Source organism: Rissa tridactyla, chromosome 4 (assembly GCF_028500815.1).
Source record: "Rissa tridactyla isolate bRisTri1 chromosome 4, bRisTri1.patW.cur.20221130, whole genome shotgun sequence".
NCBI lineage: Eukaryota > Metazoa > Chordata > Aves > Charadriiformes > Laridae > Rissa > Rissa tridactyla.
The window spans coordinates 28,863,022-28,875,990 of NC_071469.1; the positions used below are offsets into that span (position 1 = coordinate 28,863,022).

Sequence of the window (12,969 nt, forward strand, 5' to 3'; positions counted from 1 at the left end):
ACATCTACTAAAATTTTTACACTCAAAAATCACTAGAATAAATATATTGGTCAAAAGCTGTATAAAATTAATAACTAACATGCATACTATGATGTTTAGTAAGAGAACACCTGGACTTTCAGGTCTCTGCTTTACCAATATTTTCTTTTGTATACAGGGAAGTAATTTAAGCCTTGGTTCATTTTTTATGAACTCTAGAAGTGACACAGATAGAAGCAACTAAGCTCAGTGTCTTTTGTACTCTCTTGAAGAGAGGCTGCAGATGCCGTGTACAAATGCAAGATCCTTTATCATGCAACAAGTCAACATAGAAGAGACAGTTTTACTCATTGGGAAATAGATTGTCTTCAAAACGAAGTCAGACACATCAAACAGAAATACAGCAAATGAAAATTGCTGACCAATGGTTGCCATTCTCTTACTTCTCTAAATGACAATAATGCATCTGAGATGCCACTTACGCCCATAATTTCAGAAAGAATACGGTACAGTACTTTGGATGTCACAGTGTGTTTCCAGGAAAGACTAATTTCAAAGATTACAGACCTCAGCTACTTGGCTGCTTTTAGAACATTCTTATCTAGGGCTAGGTTGCATTCGGAAGATGGCAGAGAAGGTCTGAAGGCATTCAACCAAAGCAGCTGGGCCTTTTCCAGTACTGGACTATGATTTCATGGAAAACACTTAGGGGTAAGGACCTTTATATGCAGTACAGAATAGAGGTTTCTTTACAGCTGTGGTTTGTGGCACACACACACAAACCCCCCCCCCATTATTGGTCTCCCACATCCTGCAGACTTAGTGAAGAGCTTTCAGGCAGAAACTCTGTCCCCTGTGGTATATGCTGGCACTGTTGAATTATACCAAGGAATACCAATCTTTCAAGTGGTATCCTCTGAAGACAAAGATTTATTTCTCCCCCTTTCAGGGGGGTTGTGGTCTTTGTGCAGGGTGATGTTCTTCATTTCTCATTCCACTTAGCTGGCTAGGCAAGATGATACCTCATTGCAGTCCACAGAGACCGATGCAAGAAATAATTACACATAGGGGTTATGCATGTTGCAGAAAGCAAAGGTGACTTCCTTTTCTGGTCTGCCAACACTCAGATGTTTCTCACTAGCTGTTTACAGATATTCATTCATCACATACAGAAATCAGCGTGAGGCATTATAATAATATATCATGGCCAGTGCATGTACATCACTTGATGAAAGAAGCCAGCTGGGTCTTATCAAACCAGAGATTTCCTGACATTCTTCAGAAAGGATTTCTTTTTTCTCCTGCAGTTATTATCCTCTTCAGGAAGCAGACAAAACAAAGATTTGCTGTGCAGCCAGGGGCAAATCTTACAGGATTTGTTCAATACATGTAGTGTAATGACCGGGGAATGTCTTCGTAACTATGTTCTGGTCCTTTCTTGAAACAAAAATTTATGATCTTTTGAACTGCTGAAACCCTCTTGCAGGTAGACTAGATGCTTGGGAGATCTCCACTGTTTTCACAAGAATTTGTAAGAAACTCCACTTGTCGGGGAAAGCAGTAGCAGACAGTCTGACTCACAACAAGAGTCTCTGGAAGACATCCAGCTTGCACCAGGGTGCCTTGCGTGACACAATTTGAAATCTGCCCCCTCAAAGGACACTTGCTACAGAAATCCCTAACTATACTTCAGGATCTGAAGATCTTATTTGGGTACTACCACTCTAAGTGCTCTATTGTGCTAATCTGAAGAACTGAAAACAACCAACCAGAACAAACAACGAAAGAGAAACAAAATAAAGAAAATGGCAATAAAACCTCAGGGAAGTATGGTATGGCAGCAGTTACAATCTGCTGACTACGCATTTTAAATTGTCTTCCATTTTTATCAATTTCACCTGCCCTCAGCCGAGCCATCATTCAAAAGACCTAAGAAACTTGCAGAACCACAATTTGGCAGGAAGAGCCACCAATTTTTATTCTTACGTATTTTTAATGAGAAATTTTCAGTAGACATATGGAGACAGGAGTTTTGTAGGTCTGTGGATAAGAAAAAAAAATTCCTAGCTGACACCATACACAAAATGTATTCCACATTGAATTTCTGTTATTAGAAATGGTGGAGAAAATACACTTTCAGGAGGGAAGACAACCCCGATTTGAATGGGAGAAAGCATCATGCAACTGGAAGCATAAGTACTGCAACTAGTGGCACTAATGGGGTGCCTACAGCTTCATTTGCCCTTCCAGTAAGTTCACAGCTGTCCATCTGCACACCTTGAAGAACAGCACAGACATCCTAGATGTATTAAATATATCTGAAACAGTGTGACCTTTTCAGAAGGTCATATAAATAAGGCAAAACCACTTGAAAAAACACGAGGTGAATCCTATATAGTAATTACTGGAAACAGTGGTGAAAAAATCCCTTGTCACTTTTTTTCCCCAACCTCAGAAAAAAAAAAAAAGTTATAGTAGAACGAGGAAATTATGACAGTCAAACATTTGTACCTGGCAATAGAGGAACTTTTCAAAGATCCCTTCCTGACTTTTGACATGGTAGTACTCAAGATACGGGGATTAGATCATTAACCCCAAAACATTTTTTGAGGAGATTTTATGACTCGTAAACATAACTAGACTGAGTACAGTAACTTGTCTCCTCTTAGTCTGGGGGAAGGAGACTACACTTTATCCTTGCTACACTACAGTGAAATGAGATTTTCTAAAATACTCTTGCAGGGACACCAATTTAAATTAATGTTCTGGGATTGTCTTCTGCTGCACATCCCAGAACACTAGTAGGCAAAGGGCCAAATGCTGAAATTGCTTTTAAGCGATAACAGCACCTCTTCCACCTGCCCCAAACAAGCAATAAAAATTCTGGTAATAAAAGATACATTTTTAACAGCCCCCAAATTCTTAACAATTGCATCAAATTTGGCTTTTTAAGGCCAACTGAATTTTTTTGTCTGATAGGTCAGATAAAGAAGCCACTCCTTTTCAAAGAATATGAAATTTCTCAAGCTCATTGTGTGCGCTGTAGGCGTGGACTTGTAGAGAAGAGGCCCTGTTAAGTGTACTCTTTTCCCTAGGGAACCACTATGATTCACTGAATAGCACTGGCAAAGGCTTTACACCAGGATCTCCGCAGTGATCTGCGGAACTCTTTCCTTTAAATTGGAAACAGCAGGAAAACCTCTTTTTCAATACGGGCCGGCAAAATCCTATTTTTGGCAAGGTAATAGAGAGAGCAGACTCCTCAGGGCAGACCTGCTGTCTTGTTTGTCACCTGTAGTTCAGTGGAGTTTGTCCTCTGTGTTAAAACTGCATGGAGAGGTTGTTGCAAAAACTCAGAATCCAACAGTTTTGGAGAAGATCAGCTCATGTTTCCTAACTACTCATCTCTAAGGCAGCAAGGAAACTTAATGTCATTCTTTGGAAAAGGTTTTAAAGTGGGAAGAAAAGTTACCAGGTACTGTAGTTCTTGAAGATGTGCTGTGGCTGTGCACATTCACCCTGAAGGTGCTCTGGACTCAAGCACTTTGGAAGACAAAGATGGTGAGAACTGAAATGTGAATGAATAAGATAACTTAAGAGCTTTGGTTAGTGGTAATTTTCTTTTCCATATTTAAGCGATTAACTGTTCACAAACATCGTATCATGGATGACTTCCAGACAGCAACCTACTTTCCCCCCAAATCACAACTGTCTAGAGGTGGATCTTGGTGTCCTGTATGCTCTTGTAAGAGCTTCATCATTCTGAAAGCCTCTGCAATATATAGCGCCCAACCAGGTGAAGGTGTAGACAAGCTGCATATGACAATTTGGCAGATGTCAGCAATGTAGACTTTTCTTAGAGAACCTAACACCACAGACTGAATTCTGGTGGAACATGCCACCGTCATGGAAGGCAGCTTTGCCTTGGCTGTTCTAGTAGGCTGTACTGCAACTGTCAAAATAAAATGTCCATACAGAGTCAGACTACAACACCATCTAGCCTACCTCTCATCTCTGACAGTGGTCAAGAGCACACGCCTGACAGACAAGCTAAAAATCTGAAACAGCACATTATGATAGTTCTCCAGAATAGTCACTTGAAAAGTCTTAGAAACTTCCTGCTTGTTTTTTAGTTTTAATATTTAATATGCCCTAATAGATTACTTTTCTATGGATTTGTCTACTTGTCTTTTCAAACCACATACTTCCTTTGTATCCACAACATCTTGTGACGAGGAGTTCCACAGGTGAATAACATACTGTGAAAAATAATCATACGCATGCCCCCTTTTTCTTTTTCCCTTTGAATCTGACATCTTTTAGTTTCATTTGATGCTCCTACTTCTTTTAACAGGCAAGACTGTGTGCAATTACTCCCTTTTCACCCTTACTGCCCTCCTTGCCCACCTCTTTTCCAATTAACCACTTTCTGCATGAAGATAACTATGAACGTTAAGTTTTGTGCTCTTGGTAGAAGAGATCTCAAGGACTGTTTGACTGATCTGATTCTGTAAAGATAAAATAAGGTCCTCCTGATGTTTGGCATAAACAAGGACATCTTAGCTCTAGAAACAGGAGGTTCTAGAAAGAAGAAAAGGAGGTCAAGTCCCAGATTCAAGTAAAGCTCAGAGGCTTCTTTTGGAAGCAACTCATGACAGATCCACAGGAATAACATGTCCAAGGGAAACAGTATGAAGAGGATTAATCAGCCAGTTACTGCAACCAAAAAAATCCAACTATTTAAACACCAGCAAATAACCATCCAGATTCAAACAGTGAGCTCAGGGTTATCATGAGCAGCAAATGTAGGACTGACTGAGAAAAAAGTCCTTGGAAGTTTGATCAAGTAAACCTTAACAAGAGTAAGTCAGAAGCCAGTCTACTTTTGTTTCCAGCAAATAATCCAAAATGACAGGAACTGTTGTATTAGTACAAGGTACAGGCCCGAAAGAATGCAAGCTGAGAATCCAGTCTGTTCTGTAAACTCATCTGTAAGTCGATGATCTTCTTCACAAATAAAGAGGAGGAATGGTCCTGCACTGCCAGCCATTCAACTCCATGCATACGGAGACTATCCATATTCCGGTATGAGGAAGAGGTACGGCATTGAGACTCCTACCAGTAAACAAAGATCTTGATACCAAAACCTCCTGCCACAGTGTGGAACCAGTATCAGAGATACATATATCGACCTTCCAGGCACCATAATGAGGAGCATTTCCAATAATCCATGATTGTCCAAAAGCATATCTAGTCTTGAAAATGGAAATTCTCATTGGCATCCAAGACTAAGTGATCTATCTAGCGTCACAACATGACCTCCCATTGATGGCACTCACGTGACTTGTGAGCCTGTTTAAAAGGCCAAGATGAACCATGTAAAAGTGAATTTTATACTTCACGTACAGAGTACAAGTCAGCTGCTTCTTAAGAGGAGAGAATCTAACATTACTCCCTTAATTTTTAATGTGGTGGTATGCTCATCACCTAAACACAGCACAGAACTGTTAACTGAAGCACTCTGAGAGGTTTTTGAAAAGGGACAGACATGGAGGTAACAGAGCTGCAAAGAGACAAAATACACATGTACAGTACACAGCATCCACCATGCACAGACACACATGGACTCCAGGCTGAGTAGTACACAGAGATGGAAAAAATAAGAGGCTAGAATCGCAGGATTTGTTCCTGATTCTCTACTGCACACACTCCCAAGGTAACAGTGTTTGTGCTCAGAGCTGGGATCAGCAGGTGCCCAAGGCAAAGGAATACTGCTATTTCCTTTGATGCTCTGGCTGCCCTAACACTACTGAGGCTGAACATGAGTTCAAGGTCTAGGCGTTTGGCTTGAGGTAAAAGGACCAGTCTTGATATCCCTGTTTTTTGGTGGTTTTTTTTTTTTTTTTTTTTTTTTTTTATTTGTTGGAAGCAGAAGAAAAATTTTCCAGGGACAAAGGATGCAAGACTTCACTGCTGCTGAAGCTGACAAAATTCATCCCTTTGAAATGAGAGTCTTAGACTGCAATGTGCATTTCTCCGAATATTTCAGAGACAAGATGTCTGATACACCGCTACTAAGTCATCACTGTTACAGATGTGGAGTTGGTTACATCGAACATGCAATGCAAAGTTCAGAAAACGTGCTGGCTATAACTGTGTACAAATCATTATCCCAAAATGAGGGCGTGGGAGACGAGCAAAGGTGACAAAACAATTAACCTATGTTCATAAGCAGCCAGCACAAATTGGTAATTTGACAGACAAGTAAGAATGCTGTTTCTGCCAACGATCCTCTAAAGACAATCACCTTTCCTGGGGCTAACTGTGCATTTAAATCTCTATCCTCCAAACCTCTCTACAGTTTTCAGTGGTGGCTGTGATAACCTGAGCAAAGAAACTAGAGAACAAAACCAGAGATAGTGGTTCCACAAGGATGTATATCCTATAGCTACTTGGTCCTGCACATGAAACCCAGTGGAATAAGGATAACTCAGATCCCCTGGGAGGAAGAAGGGAATGGAATCTGTTATTTACTGAAGCTAAACGTTATAGGGAAATAGCCCCTCCAACAGTTCGCGAACAGAGCTGGAGGCTATAGCCAATACCACAACTAGCAGAGTAGGCTATGAGAAGACAGACCCAAGGTCTTGAAGCCCACAGCTGGTGAGAACGTGCAGAAGTTTGAAGTCACAACTTCTGCAACTAATAATGAGCTGACAACTTTGATGCACCAGTAGAGACATCTATCTCAGAGATCCATGGGTGGAATGCAATGGTTACAGATAGAAGGGATATGATCTGAAAGTAACTTCACAAGATTTTACAAATCTCTTGGTCACTGATGAAATGTGATCGTGGCACAGGCAGCAGACAAATGCTGTGGAGATTCTTGAGGAACAGAGCTGAAAAACACAGACAAAGTGAACAGATCACGAAGTGATCATGACTGTCTAGAAAATGAAAAATAAGCCAATGAAGTAAGAAAGGGAACACCTACATCAGAGAACTGCACTTTGGACAAATGAAGTATTCAATGTCTATCATATGCACGAGTGGAACAGAAAGAGGAAAAAATGCATGTTCTGTCCGATGAATTCATGCCTGGAGCAAGCGATACTGAAACTAATGGGGTATGAACATAATTATTTCATCTTCTTACTATTTATCTGGTCTTGAATGACAGAAAATATGCACAATCCAAGACTGAACATGAACACGATCATTTCAAGATAAAACACTTTCCCCCCCTGACACGGTTTCTTCTGTCAGACATTTGGGTTGATCATTATCTACTTGCCAACACATGAGAATGATCTCTTAACACTGACTATACAGGTTAGAAATGACAGGGGAGCTGTGGAATAAGAAAACAGATCAAACAGGCTGTTAGAATCCAATCAGAGGGCTCTGATACAAACAACAAGAGATTTTGTACCCTTTGAGAATTACAGTCCTACCACTTGCTGTTTGACAAGGCAGAAGTTGCAGAATACTAAATTCTCCTTTAACCTGGCACCAACAAAGAGCCAGAGCTGAAGCTGTTTCCTGTTCATTTTAAGGATGGGTGGATCTTCTCTCCAATACATTTTCCAGCTGCTGATTTTGTTTTCTAACACAAGCAAATTAATTTTCATAGCATTAGGCAAATTTTAACTGGAGTGCTTCACCAAGCTGCATTTGCTTCACCACTACACTGCAATTGACAGGAGCCACCTGGGCCTCAGGGTTCAAGCTTGGGTCTGAAAACATCAGCCAATTTAAAAAGCTTATAAAGCCTAAACAAACAGAAATCAAAATACAAAAATAAGCCACACAGAACACAAGCATCCAACAGTGAAACATAAAGACAGATTTAAAAGCCTGTCCAATATAACAACAGAAAATATTTTGGGGCTGTGAATTAATAACTGAAATTATAACCAAAACAAGCAAAATTACTTTATTCAAACCAATCATTTCTATGGCTCTGGGCCAAAATTCAAGACGGCAACCAACCACACAGACGGCTGGAGGACCTCTGCCTTATAGAAAGATCTCACAGATAGTGATCAGGAAGAGGTGGGAGGAAGGGACCCCAAGATTCAGCAGCAGAAGCTCTCAGAGGTAATCATTCACCTCAGCTTGCAGGTGTGTCACAAGCTTCCACAGATTTTCAAGTACTCTCCTCAGTGGGTTGTCCTCTCACCAGGGCCTCCTCTTCGCTCTTTCCTGGGTGTTACGGGAGAGTGGTTGTATGAAGTCACTGCTGCTTTTTCCTTTGCCCCATATTTGAAGCAACACCCTGGATTCCTCACCTGGTGGCTCAGTGTTCGTCCTTCTCTGTGAGCAGAGGCTGGAAAAAGCACAAAGCAAAGATTTTGAGTAATCACAGGGGGCTATTTTGTGGGAAAAACTGCTGCGCTGCTCTGCAAATCTCAGCCATCACGAGACATCTGGATCTCCCTGTCACAAAACCTCTCTCTACAATAACAGATGAAATCACAGATCAGTATGACAAAACCTAACTTAATAAGCTACTGTGTGAAAAAGTACTCTTGGTATTCCTCTTAAGCCCCAGAACACCTTCTTGACTCTTCGTCCCTGACTCATCTTTTCACATGCTCCTCCAGCAGCTCTAAATCCTTCTCCCTTATCAGTATGCTTTGTCTCTTTTACTCATTTGCTTGCATGGGAGTCTACTTCCCCACTCCAAAAGATGTTGAGGACCTTGGGTGCAGGAGAGATGGGTGTGTGAAAAGGCTGATCTTTAAAAGAAACAAAACGGGGATAAGGAATTTTTTATTCTTCCCATTATTGTAGATTTTAATTGTACATACTGCAACATTTTCCTACCTAGGCATGTTGTGGGAAAAAGTCAATGTAATCTTCACTTCTCTTAAAAATTCTTAGACAGTGCTTTAAAAAGAAAAATCCAAAACACTTAGAAATGCACCAAGTTTATTTTGGACAGTCTGCATTTTACAGCTAATCTAGTAGGTAAAGCTTGTCCTGTGTATTTAGCACATCAGCTCGCTCCTAAATGCAAGTGACATTTGTTGAGAGCTGTTTATTAAAAATATTGCTATATTTAAAAAAAATACACTCACCTTGAAAGCCCAACATAGAGCCAAACATCGCACAACACAGAGGATCTGGAAAGATGTTTAGAAAGCAGGATTGCCAGCTATGTCATTGCACAGAAAGTTTGTAACCTGAATTAGGAACCAACCTGTCAACCATATGTATTAAGATAGGATAGAAGTCCAGAAACCTATCCCTTGGCAATATACTGAAATTAAGGAAACAAAGGCACATGAGAGAGGCAGCCAACTTCAACCTCATCTTCCTGTTTTGAAGAGACTTTTGAGCCTTCCCGTCCCTACAGAAATGCACGGTATGGTTTGTCTTTTCTTACAAACTGAATTAAAATCACTTTGAGTGAGTTCCTACCTTGAGGACTAAACTTGGTAGCCTTGACAAGGTAGCCTTGAGGCTACCTTGAGGACTAAACACAGAGAAGGGCGTTCCTATGTCTACAAGTACATATGTAGGTTCCTACCATGAGCGCAGCTCATGGCCAATTCAATTATTTCATAAACATTAAAGTATATAATTCTATGAAGCTTTATCATTTCAAAGCCACTGGTGAGCATTCCACCTCCTTCTGGTTGAGTAGGGGGGACAGAAAAAACCTCATTCCTGATAGCAGCCAACAGTAAGGGTTGATTCTCCCTAGGATATGAGTCATTGCAGCAAAACACCACATAAAACAGAATGAATCTCCTTTATTCTTTGCCTGCCAAGAGGTGTTAAAGTATCTGCCTGTATGTCTGTCCACATGTTTACATACTATTATGTCATCCATGACTGCACATCAAAAACTTTAACATTTTTGTACTTAGAACAGTTACACAGGGGGAAGAAAAGTATTACTTTCATTTTATGGATGTGATTCTGAGTTACAAGGAAATCACAGGAATTGTATAAAGTCATTTATGGGATACACACACACTAGAACTCAGTGCTATATAGACTTCCCCAGCACAGACGTACATAGCCTTGGTCAGACACCAGCACCTAATCTACTCTGCTTGCAGGCTGCAGGAATGAGACAGAGCAGAGCACTAGGCTAGATGACAGTACTGCATCAGGGACCCATGCTAACATTTTCTAGGCCTAGTTTGGGCTGTTTCGTCATACCCACAGCAAGTTTGTGGCAGAACTGAGAAGCATGTCAGAGCCTCCTGAATTTAGCATTGAAAACAGGAACTTCCTTTCTCCCTGAAAAGCTCTGATAATCCTAGAAATTCAGATATTTTTTTTTATCCCAGAGCAGAGAGAATTCCTAATCCTAGAGTGATGCCCAGCATTCTCTTGATAATATATAGTGCAACTAAGAAAGGCAATAAATAGATGGGGTTTATTTATATCCCTGGGTGACTGACACTAGAAGACAGGACAGCTGACAACAGAAGGCCAGCCTTCCCTCCCCCATCTTTTGGGCATGATTTCAAGTTGGCTTGCTGGACTGGGCAGGCAAGAGAAAGCAGTAGTTCCAAGTCATGAAAATTAACTTAAAGGGGGTGGGGGGGACACAGTCAGTACACACAACTGTATTCGAGTGAAGTCTCGCTGCACAAAGAGAGCAGCGAGCAGCCTCATTAACAAGTGGAGAAATCGCAGTGGAAGCCAATATGAGCCGTCCTGCTCCCCACCGTTACAGAGAAGACACTCGGTGGGCTACTCACCCAAACTGCTAATGCCCTTCTGTACTTGACAGCCTTCATTCTGATTTCTCTTATTCAGCTCCCTACTCCCTGGTTTGTTGTGGCTTTCTCTTCTCTGGCTCTTCCCCACATTTCATTTCATAACTTCAGACACTCCTTTTACCCTATTCACACACATTTCGGCTTCTATTCTTAGTCTCAAAAAATAATGCCAGATAAAAACAAAATCCAATTTGGATGGGCAAAGTCATCCTCTCTATAGGTAGCTTAATGCCAAAGGGCCAGATGTGAGACAGAAGTAGCCAAGATATTATATAAGCTCTCCCCAGTCTTTGCACACCTGATCTTGAATGACATTTCCAACACAGCAAGGAAACACAGGCAGTTTGCCATCACCTAACTACTGAGAACAAGCAACTCTCAGCCTCCAGTCAGGCAAAAACGCCAACTGCCTGAAGTCATTCCTTATCCGGCTTCGGAGTTTTCTTTGAGTCTGTCAGAAGCGAAGGCTCCTACAATTCAAGTTGGGTTCTTGTTCTTAAACAGGGAAGCTAATTTCTAGAAACTCCTTTCCTTTTTTCTCCTGCTTTTCCCAGTGGTCCTGAGACTTGGAATGTCCTTTCAGCGGCATGAGACCGGTAGCAACAGGAAAAAGCTCCTTCCTTTCATAAAAGAAAGGCAAAAGGTTGACTAAAGGTGTGAGAGGCAGGCTGCTCTTACAAGTTAAGGAATAAATGTTATTTCTGATCATTAAAAGCAAACACTGACCCTCAGCTCTAGCTGAGACCTAGAGTTGGACATCACCTTCTTAACATCATCTGAGAAGGGCCCAAAATGCTGCTTTTGGCAGAGCTTTACACTCTGCTGGAATTTAATGAAACTTATACATAGTTTTCTGATAACTGGATATACTCAAACATAGTACCTTTATGAAACTGTGGAAGTCAGCAGGGGAGAGAGAAAGAGAAGATCCTGGATGTTTCCATGATGCATGAAAGAACAACGGCTTTAGGAAGATAATTCTAAGAACAAATGTGAAACCAAATATCCTCCATTGTAACTGATTCTTTGCCCTCCCAAAAAGGGAGGCACGATAGTAGGATTCACCTCAAGCTCCACTGCTTTCCAAAGTATAATAAAACAGACTGATTCTGTTTCTCAATAACCCTTTCTCTTCATGGAGACAGCACTACAGAGAGAGAGATGCTGACAGAATGTTATTACTGCTGTTGACAAAGGCTGTATGCAGGGTGAGAGGCTGCACTGGAAAAGTTTGATGCAAGGTGCTGGATATCACACTGCTATTCCCTTTCAGTGGCCCACCCAGACCTTCTCAGCCAGTCAGGTGGTCCTGGAAGGATTTATGTGAAAGAGCTCATCATTACTCCATTCCTGGACTAGGATAAGTAATGAGGTGACATCAAAAGTTGCTCTTTTATGTCATAAGATACCTCGTGCCCAAGTCTGAGGTAGAGGTTGCTCCAGGTGCCCATTTGAAGGTCACTTTTCAAAGTCAAACCACTTGTGCAGTCAGTCACAGCAACAAAAGAGAACCAGGAGGGTGGCAAATGAAGACTGGAATTAACAGGATTAGGGTGAGGGAGGAGGCGTACCAGCAATGTGCTGTGCAGAAACCTGAGTGATTTCTTTTCCCAGCTGTTCCTGATGAAGGATTTGGACAGTGTGGTGAGACCAGCTGAAATCATAGCCAAGGTTCCTCTTGGGAATGTGGTAACAACATAAAAATAAATACATTGGTGTTCGACAATCTACTGCCTTCCGAGGCTGCAGGGAAGCCTGGCAGAAGCTGAGGAAGCCTGGACAAGGCTAGGCAGCTGGGAATTCCACCCTACTGTAGCAAATGGCCAGAAAGCTGACACAGGCCGTGCACAGTGGCAACAGTACATACCCTATCCCACCCCTACCCTTTATGCACCGAGAGAGTTGAGAGACACTGGCTGATAAAAGAATCTCCAAATCCCTCTTCATTTAGATCTGGCAAACAATACAAAGTGATTTTTTTGCGCCCCCCCCTCCTTTTTTTTTTTTCCTTTTTCTAGTGCAGGATAGTTTTGAAGCTTGTACTTTTGCATACCTGCTAAAAGCATCTCTGCTTTTCTTTCTTTAAGCTTATATAAAAGAGGCTGCATTTCAAGAATAATGCTAATTCAAGCAGTGGGCAGACAACAGCCAGTCACAGCTTAGTAATTCCAACGTGAACTCTAATTTCAGGTCTCACAAGACACACATGACCTTCTTACAAAGGAGCACACAATAATTTTGG

At 41.4% G+C, this 12,969-nt stretch overlaps 1 protein-coding gene across 8 annotated transcripts in view; it reads right to left on the bottom strand.

The window, feature by feature from the left end:
• Window positions 1-12,969, bottom strand: part of TTLL5 (tubulin tyrosine ligase like 5) — a 158,097-nt gene that overhangs the window by 10,856 nt on the left and 134,272 nt on the right. For 5 of the 8 annotated variants that reach the window (XM_054199318.1, XM_054199320.1, XM_054199319.1 and 2 more), the window contains one exon: window positions 7,094-8,311. In XM_054199318.1, coding sequence (XP_054055293.1) covers window positions 8,145-8,311 — 167 coding nt within the window. In that variant the 3' untranslated portion in view covers window positions 7,094-8,144. Of the gene's footprint in view, window positions 1-546; window positions 6,882-7,093; window positions 8,312-12,969 lie in introns of those variants that run through there. The other 3 variants (XR_008466038.1, XM_054199317.1, XR_008466039.1) reach the window with 3 other exon arrangements.